The following is a 24,940-nucleotide window of genomic DNA, read 5'->3' on the forward strand; positions in this document are numbered from 1 at the left end:
TCAAGCAACACGCCTTGGGAGTCATCGTCTCTCATAACACCCAGATGGGACCGTCTCGTTGCAGAGAAACAAGCTCAGGGCTCCCGTTAGTCAGTATCGTGAGTTAAAATTTTCACGAAAGTAAAATGTTCGTTTTTGTGTCGCATCTGTATCTTATTTTGAAGGGATGTGTAAACGTTACCATAGCGACCAGAGTCAGAGTGTTTGGGCAGTGGTAGAGAGGAGATGAGTAGAGCTTGTTAGTCTCAAGTCTGGTTTAGACGGCAAGATTTAAGAATTGTCGGCCGATTCTCCAAACCTCTGTGACCACAGAGCTGATAAAAGAACAACATGTTCGATCAGTTCGTGTGTCCAAGGCAGGACCAACACACCATACATGAACATCCCGATTCCAGAGGATAATCCAGTAAAACCCCCAACATAGCGGGAATTTAGAATAACCTAACACGGATGACGATGTAGAAGCAATAGTGATAGTTTGTGGACTCATTTTAAGAGATAAAAGACGTAACGGTGGATAAAAGACGATAAGAGCAACCGCTCTATTTGCTGCACTATGATTTGGAGGTGACTATTTTTTCATAGTTAACATTTTTAACTGAATAAACATATTCAGTTACATATAATAATAAACATTTCCACATATCATCTCCGATATCCACCGGACTCACTGTTGCGCGATATGTCAGCTGTTTAGGATTCCCCTCTGTTCTACGTCACCGCGCTTTCTGATTGGCTACCTGTCACATTCAACAGGTTGTATTCTCGTTCCCAGTCAGGGAAAACCCCACAGCTGGGAGAAAAGGGCCAAGACAACCCAAATTGGGTATATTCAGGCTTTAGCGGAAACACCAACATGCAGAAGCCTTATCTGAAAGTTAAAACATCCCCCTCCCCGGGCCGCAGCAACATTTCTAAGTCTTGACCGGTCCGCGGTAATAAAAAGGTTGGGGACCACTGTTTTAAGTCATTTAACCCCACCGGTCACAATAGTGACCAAGAATTTTTTTTCACTTTCAAGTACTCCAAAAAGCTTCCTGATTAAATTGTCAGTTAATGTTCAGCAAACATTGAAAGTTTAGAGTGTTTGGATAATGCTTATGTTGTATCACATGTTTTGAGTAAATTATCACATAAATAGTGCTGATTAGTATATCTTGGTTGCACCTTGGCGAGAAGAAGACTGACACAAACCTCCCAAAGAAGAGGCTTGCAATGTACGTTTAAATAAACATACAACAAAGATTTTTGGTGCACATCATCTTTAAAGTGTCTAGTTATGATACACACCTTTGCATTTACAAAAATTAGTTTGGTGTGTGACGGTCACAATAGTTGCCGGTGGGATAGTCAGGGGTGAAAAGTAGGCGGGTACGGTAGGGTACCGCGTACCCCTAAAATATTTAGCGGAGGTAGTACCTGCAAGAGAGGGGAGCGGCTGTCTGCTGTAAATAAATCAATGGGTTCACTGTGCAGCCGTGAGTGAAACTAATCAGCCGTGACTGAAAACTGTTAAATTACAGAAAAAACCTGTTAAATTACGGAAAAAATTAAACTGGAAATTCCGTAAAAAAAAAGGAAAATGGCAGAAAATTACCAGGACATTTTCCGTTTTTTTTAAGGAAAAATTTGAACTAAAGTACTGTTAAATTACGGCAAACTTTTGATGGAAATTCTGTAAAAAAAAAAAATGAAAATATCCAGGCAAAAAGTTACCAGGACATTTTCTGTTTTTTTTCTTCCAGAATTTCCATCAAAATATTTTCCATAATTTAACAGTTTATGTCAAATATACCAATATTTTGTTAACCCAAAACCGAAATTCTCTGTCTTTTTACTCTGTCTTTTGTGATATATTCACACACTTAAAAAAAAATACCTTGGATATTTCCAAATACTTTTGTCTTCCAAACCATTGAAGTCTGTATTCTATATTAATTATAGTGTAAAATATATTAAAGTTAATGTATTTAATATATTCTTAGCATAATTTTAACTTAAATTCTAAGTCTACAGGAAATGTAGTTGTAGAACACAAAACACTTAGTTTGAAAGTAGCTCATGCAAAGTGAGTTAAAAATAAAACCATTCGACAAACAATCAGCAGATTTTATTTTGCAATTTAAGACCATAAATTGACGTCATCTAGTATTTATAACTAACCTTTGCTATTATATATTAAGAGTTAAACATATTCTTGAGCTTGCTAATGTTTATCTTCTGCACATCACAACTAATTTATTGCATTTTACTATACAAATTTCACCGTATAAATTAAATGTAAAGCAGTCTTGACTCTAGTCTTTGTAGTCAAACAATTTTGTTGAGTACTATAAGATGGAACATACAAAAATTGCTCTGGAACATGAAAATCATAGTTGTAAACAGGACCAACATACTTTAAAATAAATGCAGAAAAATAAATGAAATACAGGTATAAATATTTAGTTAAAAATCAAATGCTACATAAACCCAGCCTAATACCAACAACAGTGGAAGACACTGGATTTATGAGTGTGCTCTCATTGCCTCTAGTCGCTGTGAACATAAAACAAAAGTCCATTTTATGTTTATGTTCTGCAAAAAAAGGTTAATCCAAATCTTAGGTCCAGTTACCAAGAGCTTGAAATGTTCTGTGACCAGTTCTTGTGCGTCGCAAAGGTTCTTGGTGCACCAGGTTTGATGAGATGATCAATCATGTTTAAACTTCAAAAGGCTTAAATTTTCCATGGACTCCCAGTCATTCAGTTCATTAAGGGACTTGAACCATCTGGGTGGAATGCAAAACTGCTTCTTCACCTTCGTCTGCGTCATGTCAGTCGACCTCATTCAGGGTTTGACCCCAGAAAATCTCTAAACAAAGAGAATGGACATTCAAGTTTAACACAGAAATACTAAATGTTATAAACGTACTTTTTACAAAATGCTTCTAAATTACATTACAGCAGCACATCACCTTGCTCATCAGCGTCTCACCAATTGCTAATACCTCTTTCACAAACAACATTGAGTAATTTTGATGAATTCTGACAGATAAAAAATCTACACGTCAATTGGAGATTTCTGGCCAATCTTTAAAAATCTGACTTGTCAATTCTGATTTTGGCCTATACTGATTGTCTTGTCTGAATATTGCTAAATGCAGAAAACGTCAGTGGGTTGGCAACAGTGGGGTGACTATTGATAACTGCAAACATGGAGACATGACCTGGTGGGCTGGTCTATCAGTCAAACGTCTCTAACAGGAGGGGAAAGCAGTTGATTTTTAGATCTTTGCTGAGGTAGATAAGATCAGTGGATGAAATCACTTTCACATGTATTGGCAGATCACCAATCATCAAAATTAAGGATTTGGTGCATCCCTAACATACACAATACACAAATATTTTCTTAAGAAAATAAAAACATACACTGATTTTTGCATATGTTAAAATAAAGTCACCATGTTATGATTTTATGTTATGAGACATATAATTTGTGAAAATAACAAATTCCTCCACTCCCCCAGAGCTACTATTTCCATCTGAAGAAATCCATCACTCCCAACCAATCAGAGACAGGAGGATAGTCTTAGCACTGTCAATCAACTTCTTCATGCTGTCAATCATCTTACCATTACAGGAAAACCGTTTATCCACTGTCATGGGTGTCCATGCTAACTAATGTTAAGGAAGAATTATTTATATAATTAAATTTAGGAAAAAACTTTGGCTCTGCTTCTTCCTGTTGATCCCGGGTTCTCTCGCGTGGCTACGTGTGGACACAGAAACACAACAATGCGTGTTGACGTCACAGAATTACAGAATTTAATCCAATCAGAAGAAAGTATAAGATAGAACAGGAAACTGGAGAAACACAGATACAAATATTGTTACCTGAGACAAGAAGAAGAGAAATATCAAGGATGTCCTTGGAGAAAAAGCTGGTGCAGATGTAAACCTAAAATCAGCTTTTTCTGAATTATTTCCCTTGTGTACAAACTTTTATACCTGTAGGTGTGTTTTCCTCTTTAATGTATTCAAATAAGGCGTATCTCTACTTGACCAACTGGAAGGCATCTCTGGCCCTTTTTGAATTTAGAAAATCCCTGCGATTTGTTCACAAGATCAAACATCAGTTCCTCCTTTTGTTAAATAAGGTAGAAGCAGACTCTCCGAATTCATGGTGGTTTATGGCTTTCACAGATCAGTGTGAAAAGCTAGAACTTCCTACTGATTGTTTCCTGACAGACAAAGGGCAGATCAGAGATCTTGACAAACCATCTGCTTTAACTACAGGTAAAATAAAGATTATAGGCCAGAATATGTTATAAATATTAAAACTATAATTAGGGTATTTCAATCAAGTCATGAAAAATTCTAAAACTAACTTATTTTAAATTTATTTTCTTAACACTAGCCGGCCTCCTGCGGCTCTACAGCCATCTGGGCAAAGAGAAACAGATGAAGGAACCTCACAGGTAGCTGTGAAATTCTGGTTTCTATCCCGCTCTGCCAGGAACAAACCTTTAAAACTGTATTTTAATTCAATGAAAAGTTATCTCCAAAAACCCAATTTGTTCTTCTGCACTCAGCATCTCCAAAGTTTAGTCCTGATATCAAACAAAAGCAATAGATAATATCAACAGAAAATAATGGAGTAAAATTTCTGTTTCTAATTAGGAATTAGAAACAAATAAGAATTAAGACATTCATTCACCATAAACCTAAGTATTTTTCTAATACTAAACAAAACATTTTCATTTGATTCTAATATAACCAGAAATAATACAATTTCACATACATTCATCATTGACTAAATTAATTCTAAAACAAGATAATACAATTTTCAGTCAAAGCATGTTATTAATAACTAAGAAAAGTATCTTACAAATTAAATGTTAGTGATTTAAAACATTTTATGTTATATTCAGTTTTTTGCACCATGTCAGATGTTAGTTTTGGAAGACTTCTCATCCTGGTTACGTGAACCGACCAAAGTTCCCTTTCTCACAGTAATTCAAGTGATACTGTCCTCCACCTTCCTGCATATGTTAATTTATGACCTCCTGTCTTTACAATGATAAGACCCCAGGGGTCTGAGCAGAATCTCTCCTGCAGATCTCTATTTTACTTTTCCATTATTTCAATACTTACCCAGCAATAGTTTTCAGGTTTAAATCACTAACAGAAACCTGTTAGTGATTTAAACTGCAGCGTAGCCAAACGCAAGAGATCAGGGAGAAGTGGGATGAGCAGCACCACAAAAGTTTGTGATTGACACGCTAAGACCTGCCTCGTGGCTCTGACTGAATTCAGTTAGCACTGGCTAACAGAAGAGCTACATTTTTTTTCAGATTATCTCTCATGCAATATCACGACACAGTGACAGCTTCAACAAATATGTAAAAAAAAATCACAGTTTATATAGTGCTGCATTTGACATTATTAGAAAGACACATAACAAAACATTATGCTTATGTTATTGTAGAAAACACCACACACTTCTTAATTTAAACTAAAGGGTTAACAGGTTGAGTAAAACAAAAACAAATGTACACACCTATTATAAAGATGCCTAGTTGCTTTCCAGGAAAAGTTCAGAAGTGTCTGGATTCAGCTGATGAGGAGAGAAAACAAAATAACCATATAAGGAGAAATAAATATAAACACCAAAACAGGCAAGTCTTCCAATAATTAAATCAATTAGTTGTTGGGATTTATTTACAATAAAATAAAATCATTTGTTCTGACAACAAATTTTGAACAGTACTATTTCTATAGTTTTTAAGCTAAGATATAACCAATAATGAGTTTTCAAGCAGGCATTTGAGTAAAAACTCCCAATTGGAATAATTTTTTTTGCAAACGTCACTTTTATTTACTCTCAGTGATGTTTGTTCCTATTTTAGAAATGGGAAAATTAACTATCTGTATGTACAATCCACTGACTTACAATTTATATGAGGCAAGAAGCTTCTGACCCATTTTAAGTTTATCAACCTAACCTAACCTCAACATGCCTGATTAGAGCACTAAACATGCAACAAATTTAACGCTGAAACACGAGCCGTCCCCACGCCAGTCTTACCGTCGTCCCCTGGTCTAACGGTTTCCCTCCGCCCCCACATTACGTTCATTCTTCTGTCCCCTAGTCTAATGGCTGCTCCCGCTCCCCCCAAGTTTACGTTCGTTCGTCGTTGGATCCCCCCATACTCCCCACCACCACCTCTAACTACCCCCCACTCCAGGCGACATTTCCCATATTCTAAAACCCCAAACTTGACGTTGAAAGTATATTTACCGAAGTTAAATTGCCACCTGTTTTTATGTTAACAACCGGGACATCAAATCATGTTTAGCAAATAAGACAACTGCAGCTTGATATTTTTAAAAAGCAGGATTGAGACATAAGTAGCATGACGCCATGAACGGTTAGCTTTCACGCGCCCAGTTCAGTTTGACTTGAAAAAATGGCCGGTACTTTGAGTTCGGTAAAATACATGAATAGTTAGGCCTGTCACGATAACAAATTTTGCTGGACGATTAATTGTCTAAAAAGTTATTGCGATAAACGATAATATTGTTTGAAGACCTTTTGACACTGATTTAGTGGAAATGACGTAATAATGCATGCGATTTCCTGCCATAGATTGATACACTTTATTTTCAAAAGAACACATAACACTGGAACTGATAAACTAAACAAACAAAACAACCAGAAACGAAAATAAAATGTATTCTCAGTCTCCATGAACAAAAAACGTACTTGAATAAAAACTAAACAACATAAAACCAAAGTGGAAATAAATACTGCACTCAACCAAAAGAGTGCAGATTATGAAGTCTGTATATTATATTGCCCTTCAGTAATCACTAGATTTAAATAGAGAAGATGGGCACATCCGACTACCTAATGCAGTAGTTCATACTACACAATTCTTTGCCCCTATTTTCCCTTTACGAAAATCTTAGAACATTGGCCGATCTAAGATTGTCGCTGGTGATTTCGTAACCGATCATCCTGCAGTGTGTGGTGGGTTACGGTAGATCGTCGTGTCCTCTCTGATATAAATCAGGGTTTTTCCTCGACTGGGAGCTTAACGCTAAATGTGACAGGTAGCCAATCAGAAAGCGCGGATTCTCCTTCGTGCTTTCTGAAGGGAAATTACGAAGGGAATCCCAAACAGCTGACACGGCGCAACCCGAAGTCCAGCGGACATCGGAGATGATTTGTGGAAACAACATTAATGTTTATTCAACATTTCGTGCAAAGAATATAGAAATGACAAGGAGAGGAGTTTGAGCCAAATTGCTACTGCAGTTGATAAACCCGGTAAGTTTTCAGTTGTTCTAAGTTAACGTGACATAAATAGGTTATAATTATTTTCATTCAGTCAGGACTTTACGCTGACTCTAGCCACATGCATTGCAGGTAGATTCTAGTAAAGCATTGATTAATGCCTGGTTTTAAAATTAGTTAACTGGACTTGTAGCCATTATTTTGTGCCTGGACACCACAGGGCACGATCGAACCCGATCGAACCGTTATACCTAGGATTTCTGTCGGCTAATGTGTGGTCTCAGGTTTTCAAAATGGGCCGACAGTCGGTCGACAACTCATGTAGTGTGCGCTGAACATTAAGGAAATGAGGAAGGGAGGGTCAGTGGAGAGCACCGGAGGTGAGCCTTTTTCACTCAGTGTCATCAATAGAAAGAAAAAAAGGCAGGGAGAGACGATAAAGCCGATAATTAAAATGAGGTCGATAGGTTTAATTTATCGTGCGATTAATTGATTTATCGTTTATCGCGACAGGCCTATGAATAGTAATACAGCAATCACCGCGTTTTACTTTTATAATACACAAGCAAACACAGTATTGTAAAAATAATATATACCTTTTTTGTAAAAAAAAAAAAATGCAAAATAGTTTGCAATTATAGACTGTGCCAGGACTCTCACAAAGTCAAACGAAGTCAACTACAAATATTTCAAAACATTATTCACAGAAAAGAATGTGTTCTTGCTTACTTTACTTTACCAGGGAGGTGCCAGAAAGGTAACGCCAGCTCTTAATCCAACCGAAATCCAAAATATATATGTTCCAGGGTCCGGTTAGCGAGCTTGAAATGTCGTCTGACCAGTTTTCACGCTTCGCAAAGGTTCTTGTTCCCATGATGCAATGCGTAAAATGGAAAATACAGTACAAATACTTGTAAAACTAAAAACGGAAAAATACCTTCAAATTTCTACTGTACATTTACCCGTTTTTTTAAATTTTTTTTTTACAGTGCTAGAGCAGGGCTGCAATATCGCGAAGGTTTTGAGTCGATCTCAGCATTAGGTGGCAAACTGAACGCCACTAGCACGTCCTCCGCTGAGACCACCATGTCCTCCTCTGACTCCTTATCAAAACGTTCGTAACGTTATTAAAGAACAAAAAAAGTCAACAAAACGTGTTCAAATTAATGACCCAAAAAAAATAATCTCAGTAATTATTGTTTCAACAAGGTGTTGTGCAAATTTGTGGTTTCGCTTCCATTACAAAAATAACTAGCAGAGCAGGAGTTTAAAATTAACTAATCAACCACCGCTGTGTTAATAATCGCAAAATAAATATCAAGCCTGAAAACTTGATATCATAAGGACCGAATGTTGTATTTTTAACATAATCTCTGCTCGGCTTGCGGAACGCAGGAGGTTGCCACGGCAACGGGTGTGCTTAAATGACAAAGGGAAACGGAGAATAAAAAGATGAGTGGTTTAGTGTTCGGGTTGTTTTACCTTTGTGTCCCTTTGCTTTGGCGCTTTACAGCTGCTGTAGTTTCTGAACATTCAATTAACGACAAACTAGAACTAATTATCTTGTTTGTGAGTATACTCATTCACAACAAACATCAAACATGGTAAATATGTTTCATTAAGTATTTAACAAACAAATACACAATACTACCGCAATAATTATGTGAAATTAAATTGTCTAATATTTAAAAAATATAGTTTGGTCATCTTGCTTTGAGCTCAGTCAGAGGTTTTTCCTCTATCAAACTAATTTTTTTGCCTCTTTAGTGGAAATATTGATGTTGATGAGATTTTCTCCAAAAAATTATAACCTTTTTCAACCTTTGTAGCTAAACTGTTGAAAATCAGGCTCTAACGTTCACAAATAACATTGAAATAAAATCCAGTTCAACATCTGGTTTGAGGTGATTCCTCTGGAACCTGTTGGAGGAAAAACATCCCAACTTCAGAAAATGTGCTTTTAACTTAACAGAGCTCTGGTTCCTCCCATCAGTATGAGAGTCAGGGTGAGGATGCATCATGTTAGGAATAGAAGTGGAAGCTGCAGGATCTTCAGAACAAACAGGTTATGATGCTAGGCCTACTGTTTATCCCTCTGTCTGGACACAGGATCAATATAACCAGTTTAAAAGCTAAAATGAATGGTTATATGCAAGACATGGAAAACTGGGATGCACTCCATGCCATGTTGTTCAGAATTTAGGTCTCATGGCTTCTCAAGGTGTCAACATTGCAGCCAGTGGGCTGAGGGAAACACAGCTTTACTTTGTACCCAGCTTTTATCGCTTCGCAAAATTTTTTTATCATCACAGAAACTCCAAAACACACAAAGAAGCAATTATACATACTTTTGTCATAGTACCGCCAAAAATTTAAAACTACTTTCACCCCTGGGGATAATACATTCGACCTAGGTGAGTTTATTTAAATGCATACCTTATTCTTCAAATTCCTAACTTCTTCCTTTTTAAGATTAATTTTAAGTGTGGTTCATGATCTGTTAGACTGAGTGATAGCCAGACAAAGTATATAACAATGTAGTTGCGAGAAAAATTGAATCCTTACTTTGATAGTGGTGGCTTAGACATGGACTATAAGGGGAAGATGGGCCATTTTCCATGCCTGATTTTGAATGCATATGATCGTTCATGGGACTAGAGGATGATCTCCCCCTTCAACAGTCATCTGGCACTCTGTTGCCACCTGCAAAAGTTTATGATGAAGGGACAACTGTCTCTTTGTCCCTTTAACCCTTTAAAAATAAACAGGATCCTAATGAGGTTCCGACACAAGATGAGAAACCGCTGATCCACTAGAAAAACAGCAATATTTTCATAGTAGAAACAAAGATGAGAAAGAACTATACAGAGACTGATGTCAACTAGATCAATGAGCATATGAGAAGTGTAGACTTTCATGACCAAAACCCCTCAAGGTACAGAGTCATGATCAGGTCCAAGAAGTGATGGTGGCCCATCTCAAAAGCACACTTGAAAATAGGATGACTGTAGTTTAGGAGGTTGGAGTTTATCTTGTACCCGATGGGTTGCCTGCTGGGACCCCCACTTTGTCTGTGTCAGTTGTGACCGTGATCAAGAGGACGATTCACCCACCATGCCAGCTGGTGGTAGTCAGAGGACCCGATGGTGCCTGTGTACTTACTACTGTCAAACTGTGCCAGGAAAGCTGTAGCTCCAATATGGTAACTAACTGCTATTAGTGACAAAATCTAAATGTGGTGAAAACCATTTTCAGGTCATTTGGACTTGATACAGAACTATACAAGTACAGGCCATTTACCTTTCAGATATTATTTTACAAATGTGTCGTAGGAGGAACGATAGATTTGCTCATCATGGGTTGTGGCTTATTATCTTATGAAAGGGTTTGGTACAAGGCCAGTAGGTCATGGAAATAGATCTCAAATGGACTCTTCTCTTCAAGTTATGACAAGATGTGACCAAGACACTTACTGGTCAGTCAATGCAAGAATCGTTTTCTGAGATGTTGCTTTTGCACCACCCATGCCTTGGAGAAATTCAAGGTTTTATTGCGCATTGAGTGCTTCAAGAAAGAACATGGAAAGTAAGGAGGGGATGAAATAACCCAAAAATTGAAGAATAACATAGTCACCAAATGGTGAGAAGGAGCCAAACAACTGGCCTTTGATTCCAGGCCTTGGGGTCCAGTATCCTGCAACTTTCAGGTGGGTCCGTGGTCCAACACACCTGAATTAAATGGATCACTTCCTCAGTATGCAGTCCAGTTCTCCAGAGTCCTGCTAATCGCCTGATTCAGGTGTGTTGAAGCAGAGGCGGATGGAAAAGATGCATGGCACCGGCCCTCAAGGCTGTGTGGGCGGGGCATTACTCCTCTGGCCCCATAGAAGGGCATTTGGAAGCGGATGACAACGATTTGTTCCACTGTTTGAAGCATTTTCTTACCGTTTTGTTGTGTTATTGCAGTACTAATTTGTTTTTTTGTTTTTATTTATTATTTTCTTTTGCATTGCATGGTTTTTCTTTTGCATGTTTGTTCATTTTGTTTGGAATAATTGAACTTGTCTGTCCCTTTTCCTTTTGTTCCAGGGACCGAGTAGTAGGCCTGAAGCCTCGTTTTTTTAATGTTTTAAAGAATTGTTTAATAAAATATTGTGCACTGATAAGTCTGTGTTCAGGTGCATCTTGTCACTTTTAAAATATCTCCACCTGCTGGTCACAACAGTGTGACAAATGTTCATAATTTTCAGAAATATAAATGAAAACCTCTACTGATGTTTTCTTTATGATCTATGTTACTGTGATGACACAACTGACTAAAGTTCAATATAATTATGTAAAAGCACTCAAATTTACCTTGGTTTAGAATATGTTGATAGTCAAATTTGTATTTTACAGATCAAATGTTGCACTAAAGTAATGCTGTGACAAGATATATTCCAATAAAGAAACAATGTTCACATATTATGATCATGTCTATATGGAAAAAGCACTTTTAGCTCATCTTAGTATAAGAACACCATATTATACCACCAGTCACAATTGTGACTGATCATAAAACACACTTTTATATATTTTTCCACAATTTTTAAAATTATTTCCCCTTGATTAGTTGAAAGGGCTATCAATTACATCTGATTTTAATATTTGTATTTTTGGGAAAATTTTGGGATTAAATGGGTTAAAATAAGCACATTTGTCTTCAACAAGCTTTCCTCCATTCTCTCTGGAGGAAAGCTTTTGAAAAGGGGAATATCTCTAAAGCAAATGGAATTAGAGATGTGATCTGTGACTTTTGTGTTAAAGTGTCAAGGGAACGACTAAGGAATTTTTTCTGTTTGGGGAAAAGAGTACAATGGAAACAGTACAAAACTAAAGAACTCACCCATTAAACCTTTGGTGTGTGTGCGCATGTATTTATATGTGTTTAAACAGCAGCTAATTAAAGCTTAAGTAAATAATTGAGAAGTCCCAAACTGACTCATACTGTATGATTAATTTGGTTTATTTTCAGTTAAAGGACTAGGGAGAAAGGTTGCCTGGAATTTGCTTGCAGCTGTTGTGCACAGTTTAAATCAAATACGAATGATTTAAACATGACTGTTCACTATCAGTTCACTATCATACATTTAGTACATTTAAAGTAGCTATTAAGATTTAATTGTTATTCTTTGCTTTTCATTTTGTTTAGAAGTGGTTGAAATTGAGCTCTTCTAGGTTTTAGAATAAATTGTCAAAAAATATTTAAACATAAAATATAAATGTTGAAGTCAAAAATGATTACAATGACTGTGGTAACTTACGTAATAGTTTTACTTATATAGTGTTAGTGTCTGATTTTATCAATGTGTACTAGCAGGGATGGTATACGGATGTTGACAGAAAAAAAGCGACTCTCAAGAAGCTACAGAAAAATCGGCATACAACTTCATCATTTTTTAAGCTGAATCTGAACAGCAGACAAACATTTTGAGCTAAAGCCTGGGAGGCCTAATGTTTGACCAAGACAGAGAAACACAGAGCAGGGATTTGAACCAGCAACCCAACTGTTACAGGATGAACTCCTACCACAATTGTCAGTGTCACCATACCACCTTAATAAAGAAAATTTTGAATTTGCCAACAAAAGCTCTAAATAAATACCTCATCATATCAATAAGGAATGTGCTGCATGTGACCTTGACGTTATTCTGTGTGACGCTGCAGTCTTTCTGATCTGACACTGAAATGTATTCATTGCTTTGAGGTGACAGTAGCGCGTGAGCATTCAGGTCACACTGGCATACACAGATTTTTATTTTGTTTCTGTCAAATAAATGTTTTTATTTAGTTGTTTTTTTCCAATCTCAAAAGAATCAAAACATTATACGTTCTGGCAGATAGACCTGGGTTTGTCCTGTTCATTTAAACTACTTTCATTTTGAACATGCACGGCGCTGACATCACTGCCATCTCAGTTGAAATCATTGTATCCTCATTTACAGTGTGAGCAAATTGTTGGACTTGCAAATATCTGTAGGACAAAAACATGTTTCTGGTGAAGGAATTGAAAAAAAAAACTACAAGTCTACATATATTAAGCTTATAATGCTCAGGGATGAAGAAAACAAATAACAACCCTGGAGCCTCATGTATGAAGGGGACAAACTACAAAATGTATTAAACACCTTTTTTACACACGTATCAATGATGAACTGAATATGGAAACATGGATTCATGGTTTCTAGAGTTATTGGAACTCCCAGAGACAAACAGTAATTTTTTGTGAACAATTAAGAAAAAATGTGTCCAATTCATCACCACAGAAAAGGCTGTAGTAGGTATGGTGGGCCAATCGGTGGCGCTGCAAAACTGCCACAGAACGAACAAAAAATACTGGGCATGCTTAAAGAAGCCATGTGAAGTTAACGGCAACATTTAGACATTCAAGTTGAACTAGTCTGAACTGAGGACTGATTTTACTGTGCGCTGTTTGTGCCGCCTGCCCAGTGTCCTGGTATTAAAACCAAAATGTATCACAACTGTCATTATGAAGCTGCATTGATTTTAGCAGGATTAATTTCCTATGCAATCAGCTCCTGTATCATTCCTGGAGCAGAAAGTAAAGAAGTTCTTGGACTGCATATCCACCAGATATGAATACATAATGCTATACTGACGTTCCTGTTGTAGCATGCTGGACTGAATTGTACAGTACACCAGTCTGCCCTGCTGTCCAAGGTCTATATAAATGCTAATGATGGCAGGGCAGTGAAAGGCCACGCTGCTTTTATCATGTTAATAATACATTTGTCTCAGAGAAAGTTGCAAGGCTGCAGATGAGAGCTGGGGCTTTGAAGATCTGAAGTAAAATCTTATAAAAAGGCAATGATTCTACAGAATGAGAGAGTCCCCTTAAATCATGTTCACAACTGTTTCCCAAAAGATGAGGGCAGGTACAGGAGGATTAATGCAAAAGAAAGGCATTGTACCCAAAACACGGTTGGTTCCTCTTATAGCATTCTGATTTTTAATTAATCCAGTCTGGTCTGTTATAGTAATAGTTATAGTATTTTCTTCAAGTCTTGTGGCATGAATTCTTGCCATATAATTTATACCAGTTTGTCATGAACTGATTCCCCTTGCGTCAAAGCTGATTTAAAGGTGTAGAAAAGTCTCGATGCGTGCCACTTTTCTGTCGCTGTCACCAGATAAGTGATACTCCCACATACAAGACATCTTGTAGACTTGATTATTAATGCTAATGTAGTTTTACTCATGTAGCCCTTTGGCTCATTGTATCAGAATAATTATTAGAAGCATTTAAGAATCCTTCAGCTCTGTATATAACATTTGAGTATAATTTAACATCACATTGCCAGGCAACCTCATCAATTCTCCACAATAATTTATTCTGAGTATTTCAAAGTAAAGAAACAATGCAAGGCAGTTTTTAGTTTTCTTCCAGAAACTCTGCCCTGACCTTAGCCTGGTAGAAACCAGCTCCTTGAAGTAGTCACTTTCTGGAGATGTAGACTGTGTTGAAGTTTTACATTTTACCCAACTGCTAATATTTGTTGGTGATATGTGAAAAGCTCCAGTTCAATGTTATGACGCTTATAGGAAAATGCCTGTGATGTAAACAACCAACCTCCACCGTCAGAGATACTAGTGCCGATTCGAACCAGATGGCTGTTAATATTTGGAAGTGTGACCAACACGGACTGGATGGCTTCATTCACTTGCTCTGCTGCCATTGCTCAAACTACAGGCAGACTAAAACTACACAGAAAATCAATGTCATTATTTATAGTTCTCTTTCTGTTCACTCATTGGCTTGGTTGAAATTCTACCTGATGAATCTGAGTTAGTGGGAGAAAGCCCAGATGACACTCACTGAAGACCCTCTGTTTTTCTAAGACAGTCTCATGTAGAGGATGGTCAGGGTTGCCCATAATTTTCTTGATTTTATGTAAAATCCTTCTTTGCATCATCATCTCCAGAGGTTCCGAGTTGTCCCCAAACCAGAACAGAACCAGATCAGAACCAGCCTTTTCTATCAGGTTGTTCAGCTGTTTTAAATCTCTGATTCTGATGCTGCTGATCAGCAGAAGAGACAAAACTCTCAACAACAGACTGCAAACCTTGATGGATCTAAGTTTCCTCAAGAGCTACAGTCTTGCATAGTAATTATACACACTTGTTCAATAATTGTGCACAAAGACAGTAAAGCTATAATCTTACTTTTTAACTTCGATACATGTCAAGTCTGAGGTTTATTAACATTTTTCATTGGCTGAGAACTCTAGTTTTTTTCATAATAGTCCCTAAAAATACAGCTTTTCGAATAGTGTACATAATCTGAAATATTCTTATTTGTTGGCATGAGCTGTGAGTGATCAGATGTCATCAGAACTGCTAGAGTCTGAACTAAGTCAGGAGGAGAAGAGCAGTGTGCTTAGACCACAGGCTGCCTGCAGAGGAGAGAGAGCTCAGCTCAGTGCAGTGGGAGGACTCCAGCGCCGTGACAGCAGCAGTGAGGACACACTCAGATTAACACCAGGGTGAAGTTCTCCTCCCCGGTCACAGCCTGCTGCAGCACCACGCTGCCGCCTCACCCTGCTCTATCTGGAGCCAGGGATGTGATGGGGTTTGGATCTGAGCCCAGCCCAGGAGAGGCTTCCCTACAGCGGGTTGTCGGGCTGATGATGGAGTGCCGCTGACCGCAGGGAACTTGTCTCAGTCCTCCCAGAGGCTCGTTGGGGAATAACTCAGCCACTGGATCAGCAGGAGATTAAAGCCGCCTCCCTGCACCGCTACTTCCTGCCCCTCTGCTGCCAAGCTGAAGTGTGGGCAGACTGAGTGTCCAGCTCCGGGTGTCGGAGCAGCTATATGTTGCTCCTGGGCTTCAGTCTGCATTCCCACTTATTGGAGCTGACTTATCCCATCGCTTCCGGGTTCACACCATGACCTTTTCATGTCTGCCGTGAAAGTGCCAGCCTCCCTGTGAGATGGAAAAGTCCAGACTCTACAGACTCTTCTACTACTTCATTCTCAATTCCCCCTTGGTGATTTATGCAGATGGTGAGTAACCTGAAGCAGACAGTAGAACAACCTGCACCAGCCAGCGCTTCTCTTTCTAATGGTAAAACTTAGCCGGTACAGCCTGCTGAAGCGTCAAAGCACATCAAATTGCTTTTGTTCTAATGACTTGATTTGATAGAGTCACATTTATTGTGATAATGATGTTTAAGAATAGCAAAGTCAGGAGAAGTAGGGTTATAATGTTAGATTTTCAGAAAGTAAATAGATCCAGTTTCAGTTAAAAGTCATTTATAAATCTACTAGAGATGTGCCGATCAGGTTTTTTCCTGCCAATACCGATACCAATCACAAATGAGGGCTGATCGCCGATACCGATCACAGATACCGATCACATAATTATTATTATTATAAATTAGCCGGTACAGCCTGCTGGAGCGTCATAATGTAAACACTACCGGTTACATTATGTGGAAAAACCTTGAATTCACCTTAATTTAGACAAAAACATTTTTTCCAAGAAGAAAACTAAACAAAACAGACATTCTGCAAATTGTACTGCTATCGGTAATACTATCTTTAACAGACTGATAACATATAAAGGCTCTGAAGAGGCTAAATAATGCAAAGAGCCAAAATAAAACCTCTCAACATTGCCAAAAAAATTCAAGTATAAAACTTAACATTCAAAGGCAAATACAGGTTCCATTACAATAAACAATCCAGAGTTACTGAATGAAAACTTCCTGATAGCATGGCGGCTAGCTGATTACTGCTAGTTCTGAGTGGCTGTTTCTGACTGAGCGGAGTAATTATGCAGAGCAGGGAGGAGGCAGAGGAGATTGATTATTTTTTTAGAGATTATTTGTCTCATGTTAGGACAGCGAAAGTTTTAATACGTATGTAAAATGTATTTTTTTAGGTTAGATGCTGCAGCTTTAAACAGAGGTTTGGTGTGAGAGTCACTACCAGGTGGAGCAGAAGCGGCGCTCTGTCTGTGAAATATTACTACCTGTAGCGCGTAGCAGCGGTTCAACAGCGAGAGCAGAACCAGCGTCTTACATCGCAGCTCGAAGAGTTAAATAATTTTGCGGATTATTTGTTTAGCTTTCTGACCGTCATGCTAATCCGGGTGAGGGTTTGTAGCTGTGCGCTGCTTTACCTGCTATCTGATCCTCCATATGTCTTTTTTACTGCAGTGAGCCTCGATGTAGCCAAACTCCGTCAAGTATGGCATTGTTTTTATGTCGTATTAGCTTCGTTGTGTTGATGCATTTTGACGTGCTTCAATTTTCTGCCTCAACACCCAAACTTCCCCATTCACTCAGTGCGTTATAGTTCCACATCACTTAGGATTTGTTGCTGCGCGTTTGCGCAGTGTGAAGGAAAGAGGAGACCAGCTGCACAGACAGGCTGTGAAATGAGATGCAGGTGATCGGTATCGGCAACAAGAGCCAATGATCGCCGATCACGATCATGCACTTTTTCACGAAAATCGGCCCGATTATGATCGGTGACCGATCGATCGGCACACCTCTAAAATCTACTGTTTTCCTCTTTCCTCAAAGCCGCGTTCACTGAAGTCCCGGAGGATGTGAGTGTTGGGGAAGGAGAGGATGTGGAGATGCCCTGTGCCTTCAAAGCCCTCAGCTCTGCTCCTATGTCTTTGGAAATTCAGTGGTGGTACAACAAGCTGGACAGCCCCAAAGAAGGACCTGATGAGCTGCAGAACAGGGTCAAGGTACCTGCAGCCCCACCTGGTCTGTCAGACATTCCTAAGACATGTCAGACATGTCAGACATGTCCCAGTCAGACATGTCCCAAGAAACGTGTTCCCCAATAACAGGTCTCCTTTTAGACTTCTGACAATCTTCTAAAAATATGGAAAATAGACCAAATAGCTACCAGTTTTAGCTTTCATAACTATGGAGCATTTAGATATTTTTTAAACATATCTTCAGCAACAGAATGCCCCCTAACACAAAATATACAGTGTCTCTATCCATTAAGAAATTCCAGACAGTTTTTAGTGTTTGAAGTTTAACCTGTTTAAAGGGGCAGGATTATGTAAGATTGATTTATTTTTTTTTGTTTTATGTCATGCTATAATGTTATTCCCTCATTATAAACATACCTGGAGTGTTGCTTTGATTCTTTCATGCATGTTTGAGAAATCCTATAATCTCCATGGCAACCATTCAGTTGTGCAAAACATTTCCAAGCTACTGAGCTTCTGCCTCACAGGCCACCCCGCCTTTGCGACTCTCGCATTCAGCTCCTTCTAACCAGCATCTATTATCAAACACCTGGTGGAACTGCGTATCTGCTGATCTCATTATACGAGCTGCTTCTCAGAGCAACACTGGGAAAATCATTGTTAAAGGCTTAATAAAGCAGCCATGTTGTAAGGACTTCCTGATGGCGGAGTTTCAGAAAGTGCAGGAGTTTTGAAAGAGACAAAGGTCCGATGTCAAGGCATGAAATTATAACGTCAAATTTCTTTTAAGTCATATTTGATAAAATATTTTTATGCTAACTGAAGGTAACATAGTTACTCGATTGTGCTATAAGATGGCACTATGACCCTGGAAAATACATAAGCAGTTGTTCCAAGACAACAACCTTTCCATTTTATCTTCATCCTAACATTGTCATATGTTCCACTGTTGCTGCATCTGTTTGAACTGAGACAGGTTGCTTCTGCCATTAACAATAACTTTAAGCACATGCAGTCTAAAGTAGACCAGAAATATAATCTATGCAGTCGTTCCTACAGAAACATTAATGGAAGTGTTGCATCTGGGAAAATTAAAGGCATTATTAAAAAAGAAACCAAAATATCACACCAGCATTCTGTTCTTTGTAAAAATTACTTTTGCAGTCTTGTTTACGGTTTTACATTGTAGATATAACTATCAGCAAAATTTGTAATTTTGGCTGATTAGTACTGTTAAGTTTAGGGTAATTAACTACTGGCAACATTATAATATTTTTTTTATGAACTTTACAATTACTTATATTTTTACAATATATTTGTGTATTTTCTACATTCATGACTGTCAAAATTACTTAGGATATATGTTGATTGAGTTATGATAATTCCATGTATTTTCTACGGTAATATAATGCTTTGAATATTACGGTCAGTAACTGTTGGTATTTTACCATTTTTTTACCATAAATTTACGGATTTTTTTGCAGTGTTGACTTACTGTAACTCCATGTATTTTCTACTGTAACAAAATGTTTTGGATATTACAGTCAGTAACTGTTGGTGTTTGACAATTTTCTACCGTAAATTTACTGACTTTTTTTGCAGTTTTGACTTACTGTAGTTCCATGTAATTTCTACGGTAATGAAATGTTTTTGGATATGACGGTCAAAAACTGTTGGTCTTTTACAGTTTTTTACCGTTAATTTACTGACTTTTTTACAGTGTGGGTGATACAGTCACATCTGCAACATTTCTTCTGTTGCTGTTTCCAGTGAACAAATTACAAATCCTGTTTGAAATTCCTTCAATAAAGTGTTCAGTTTTTTGTTTGTTTTTATTTATGTACGAACTGTGTCTGTTTAACTCAATATGCTTCTGTCGTTTCAGGGCAGCTTAAGAGAAGCTACAAAAATAAGTGTAAGTGATCACTTTTACAAAACTGAGCAAAACATGCTAGAAAAATACAGCTCCAAGTAAACAGTAACTATATTATTAAAGAGATGAGTTTGAGCATTGGCATCAGTGCCTCATTTTATTCTTTATCTACCCATTTCTGCTAACATAACTTTCCTCCTTCTACTTTTAAACTTGCTCAGTTTCAGTTGTCACAGTTTAGTCAAGGAAAAGGTTCATTCTGAAGTTTTGTAAGAATGACTGACAGTCAACAAAGTATGATTTGGTGCTGGAGCTGTAGCCTCCCTCGCCCCCAGCCAGCCTCATTAAGCCGATGATTAATGGCTCCTAAAGCCAGCTTTTATCCAAACGTTAGCTAGTTTTGTAATACTTCCACATGTCTCTGCCTTGGGCTTTCAGACTGTGCGTGTTCAGGGGAACGCCATCTCCCACCGCCTTAGCCTGTCTAAAGTGAAGAAGGAGGACGGGGGGGTGTATGAGTGCCGTGTGTCTGATTTGTGGGCTGAAGAGGATCAGGACTTTACAGTTCATGCTACACTGACCATCACTGCAGGAGGCGGCATGGTGGCAGAGGAGGCTGTGTCACACATTCAGAACTGCTGGTCGCTAAGGAATGCCAACGCAGCTCTGGGAGGGGGCCAACTGGGAGGAGCCACTTCTAAACCCAGCCAAGGACTGACAGGAGGATCCAGGGAAGGGCAGGAGAAGCAGCGGGTTCCTCAGCTGGCCCAGTCTGACCTCCTGCCCTCCGTGTCGTCCACCACGGACTTGGCCACTACCTCAGTGGCCAAGTCCGCCGCCTCGCAGCTGCCGGAGAGCGCAGCAGTCCTCTGGCACAGAGCTGGTGAGTACTGGAAGGTCGATTGGGCCTGAAACGGAGCCGCAGTACCAAGAGTATCACCAGATATCTGGATAACCAGAAACACACACACACACACAGTTCATCTCTGTATTTTCACAAGGACTTTGTGTTGGCTCTCATTAATTTTTCATTCATTTCTAAAACCAAACCCTGAGCCTTACACTCAATCGGTTTTTTCCAAAGTAGGTGCAGCATACCCTTTGGGGGCCACAATGAGGTCTTTAAAATATGAAGAAAGATATGGAAAGAAATGTAATCTAATCAATTTTAATCATAATTTTTTATCCTCTTTTTTATCATAAACTCATCTGTTTTTCAATCATTATTATAAAATATGAGTTAAGATGATTTATTCAAATATTATTTGCCATTCTCATCTTTCTGATTGGCAGCTAGTCAATTGTATCCAGCTGCTTTACACTGTAAAACGGCCTCAATTTACGGTAAAAAACTGGCAGCTGTGGTTGCCAGAATTTTACCGTCTTTATACGGTAAAATCCTGGCAACCAAAAAGCCAGTTTTTTACTGTGTTTTCAAAATACTGGCAACCAAAACTGCCAGTATTTTACTGTATTTTTAAAATGCGGTATTTTACTGTTTTTTAAAAAATACTGTAAAATTCTGGCAACCAAAACTGCCAGTATTTTACCGTATTTCTCAAATACTAACATAAACATAAAACATAACATAAAATTTACCAATGAAATGTTTTTGGATATGACGGTCAAAAACTGTTGGTCTTTTACCATTTTTTACCGTTAATTTACTGACTTTTTTTAGTGTACTTATCAAGCTAGCATAGCTTCTGGACAAGACAGAAACCCCTGAAACCTCATGTTCAACTAAAATCAGAAAGTCTGAGGCAGCATCTGCTAAACAAATGTAATAATTATTGAATAGTTAGTAAAAGTGAGAAAAAAAATTAAAAAGTTGATGTTTCTTTACCTATTTTGAAGCATTGTCTGTGCGTTTGTAAAGAAAGGGGGTCCCAGGCCAGACACTACTCCACTTTCGGGGGCCATAGCATGGAAAAATTTGGGGACCCATCCATTACCAGTACATGCCTAATCCTAGACCTAACCTAAACTCAATTCACACCTTAGTCCTTGGGTCCCAGGCTTTGGGCCCCATGAGAGGCTTTTGGTCCCCATAATGTCATATTTGTTGGAAAAATGGTCCTTGCAATGTATCAAATTCAAGGCCACACACACACTCAACTCAACAAATACTGTGATTATGTTGCTCTGTCTGCTCTTGTTCTATTGTAGAAAATAAAACTTAATGTGTGCCTTTGTTATTCTGATAAGAGCTTGTTAGCTTTGAGTTGTTGTGAAACGCATCGCTAAATCTGCATGAATCTTTCTTCATCCAGACCTTTTCCAGAACTCTGTCACATTCCAAACCTTTTGGTTAAGGAGGAAAGCTCTAGTTCACTCATATATAGATGTTTGCAACCTATTTCTATCCACCTGTGCCAACAGAAAATCACATGGTATGAGGATGAGGGTTGTAATCTACCACCTCATTGCTTTCTCCTGCCCTACTTCTGTTTGTTGGAGCATGCTCACAAATAATTAAAACTCTAAGCAGGCTTGTAGATTTTTGTCCGGCAGGCTGCTGAGGCAAAGAGCCACCAGTCTGGAAGAAAAATCAAACAGACATTTAAATACTGTAGGTCAGGAGTGTGCAAAGTGTGGCCCGGGGGCCATGTGTGGCCCTTGAAATGATTTTGATCAGTCCCTCAGCCACAAGTCAAGAACATTAAAAATGTAGCCAACAAAGTAGAAGATAACTAATAACCCCCACAATTGTTGATATTGTCTGTTTTTCTTTAAATAAGGACACAGCCTTTTATATGATTTGGATCTTTAATAATTTATAGGTTAATTTATAGGTTAAACGTTATTAGCAGGTAAAACAAAACAGAAAAATTACAATGAACACATTTTTTGCAGTTTTCCATCCATCCATTTTCTTGCACCCTTGTCCCTTAGTGGGGTCAGGAGGGGTGCTGGTGCCCATCTCCAGCTAACGTTTCGGGCAAGAGGTGGGGTACACCCTGGACAGGTCGCCAGTTTGTCACAGGGCAACACAGAGACACACAGGACAAACAACCATGCACACACACACTCACACCTAGGGGCAATTTGGAGAGGCCAATTAACCTGACAGTCATGTTTTTTTTCGACTGTGGGAGGAAACTGGAGTACCCGGAGAAAACCCACGCATGCACAGGGAGAACATGCAAACTCCATGCAGAAAGACCCCAGGCCGGGAATCGAACCCAGAACCTTCTTGCTGCAAGGCAACAGCTCTACCAACTGCGCCACTGTGCAGCCCTTTTTGCTGTTTTGATTAAATGAATTGTGTGACCTGTGAGGTGCTGGAATTTGCCAGTGTGGCCCCAGGGACAAAAACTTTGTGCACCACTGCTGTAAATTGTCATGATGGATCCAGCTTTGACTCACTCAGGTGTGCATGAGTCCATCTTGTCTGTGTGTGTTGCTGGATGACTGAGGCCAGTGAAAGGTGCTGCCCTGTGTGCTGAAGCCCTTCCAGGGGTCAGAGCAGGAGTGGCAGCTCCCACTGACACAACTAGTTCTCATTTTAACTGGTTTGTGGAGAGTTTTATTTTTAAAAAACTACTTTTATTTTGAAAAACATCAACATCTGCCTCTATTTGACTTCATTCCAGAAAAGACGCTTTACACAGGTCTGCAGTTCAATTCAGTTCTTGCCGTTACTTCCAACTGTACCGTTAGCAGTAGCACTATTAAACCGGAAGGTTCTGTCACCTCTTGATGCAAGCAAGCTATTGTTAGATGTTAGTGGGACTGATGTTAGCTTGTCCAGTTTTCAGCAGGCTGCACTAGTGGTTCACTTTGTTTATTGTTGGAGTATGCTGTGCAGTAGGTTGCTATCGGTATCAGAAATAGTTATAAGATACTGCTTCTGTTGCTACTCAGAAGAAGCACTAGAAACAGCTCTGGGGGAAATATTTTATTGCAAAGGTGAGGAATAGGATTGAAAGGATACTAATCTTTCTCTCCATACTCGGCACATTTGATCATTTCTGACAAAAAAGTTTAACATCCAAGGCACTTTTAGGATATTGGTGTTTTGTGCAACCTGGAACTTGTTGTAGGTATTCTCTGTTTCAGTCAGCAAATGGAGAATATCTTATTGTTAAATACTTGTGTTTTCAATTCATCAGATTGGTCTCCAACAATCAAACCTCCCCCTTCGTTGGGAATAAAATTTTATTTAAATCTAGGCTTCAGAAAAAAATACTAAGGTTTTTTTTCTCAGAACAAAAATCATCTTTTGTACATTTGAACTCTATGGTGAACTCTGTGCCAAAATAAGACTGTACAGCTATAATTCCATGTGATCACTGTTCATTTATGTAACCTGCATCTGTTATTTGTGCTCTGGATGATTACTTGAAGCGGTACATAAACACTCACAGCCCCAACAGTTGTGGCCTTAAGTTTCGGGATTGATGGAACCTTTACTGCCTCATCAATGTGTATTGATTTAGTGTGCTATGAAGAATGATGGGATGTAATCTATTTGCAAAATGTATTTGTTTAATTTAATTAGCTAAAGATGGACAGTATGCAGGGATAAAATGCATCCAAGTACAGGAGAAGGCTGGTTTCCAATACTTACCCCTATCCCAGGTGATACTGGTCGAACATCATAAAAAATATTAAATTAGTGGCTATTATGCATCTTTAAAAATATTACAATCTATGATAAAGTGATTGGTCAACAACAATAGAGAAAACTCAACTTTCCAGCTATTTAGATAGCAGCAAATTTCATATCCCTTTTCAGGGATCACCAAAGTGAGTCATCCTCCTCCATCTAACTCTGGCTTCTCCTCCATGTCCTCTGACTTCATCCACATCTCCTCTTTGTTTCCAGGCAGCTGCATCTCTAACATTTGCATGCATACTGTATATTCTGGCAAATATCGGTCAATACAGAAGTAACTTGGAGCACAGCTTTGTAGGCAACTGAACCAAAATGGCTGATCATGGTCTTTGCTTTAATCCTTATCCAGTTGATCCTGCGCTGCCCTCTGATCCACATGAATTATTGTGGCTTATGAATCAGTAGTTTCCTCCCACTTCTCTTTTTTT

At 38.6% G+C, this 24,940-nt stretch overlaps 1 protein-coding gene across 6 annotated transcripts in view; it reads left to right on the forward strand.

Moving 5' to 3' along the window:
* Positions 1-15,653: 15,653 nt before the first annotated feature.
* vstm2b (V-set and transmembrane domain containing 2B) overlaps positions 15,654-24,940 on the forward strand; it is a 50,212-nt gene continuing 40,925 nt past the window's right edge. For 3 of the 6 annotated variants that reach the window (XR_014086777.1, XR_014086778.1, XM_008404970.3), the window contains exons 1-4: positions 15,654-16,343; positions 17,870-18,042; positions 19,904-19,933; positions 20,330-20,774. Coding sequence is in view for 4 of the 6 variants with exons in the window: in XM_008404970.3 (XP_008403192.1) it covers positions 16,271-16,343; positions 17,870-18,042; positions 19,904-19,933; positions 20,330-20,774 (721 nt within the window). In the remaining 2 variants the exon portion in view is untranslated. The remainder of the gene's footprint in view (positions 16,344-17,869; positions 18,043-19,903; positions 19,934-20,329; positions 20,775-24,940) is intronic. The other 3 variants (XM_008404971.3, XM_081604892.1, XM_081604891.1) reach the window with 3 other exon arrangements.

The sequence above is a fragment of the Poecilia reticulata genome, chromosome 3, assembly GCF_904066995.2.
Source record: "Poecilia reticulata chromosome 3, P_reticulata-male-v2, whole genome shotgun sequence".
In the NCBI taxonomy this organism is placed as follows: domain Eukaryota; kingdom Metazoa; phylum Chordata; class Actinopteri; order Cyprinodontiformes; family Poeciliidae; genus Poecilia; species Poecilia reticulata.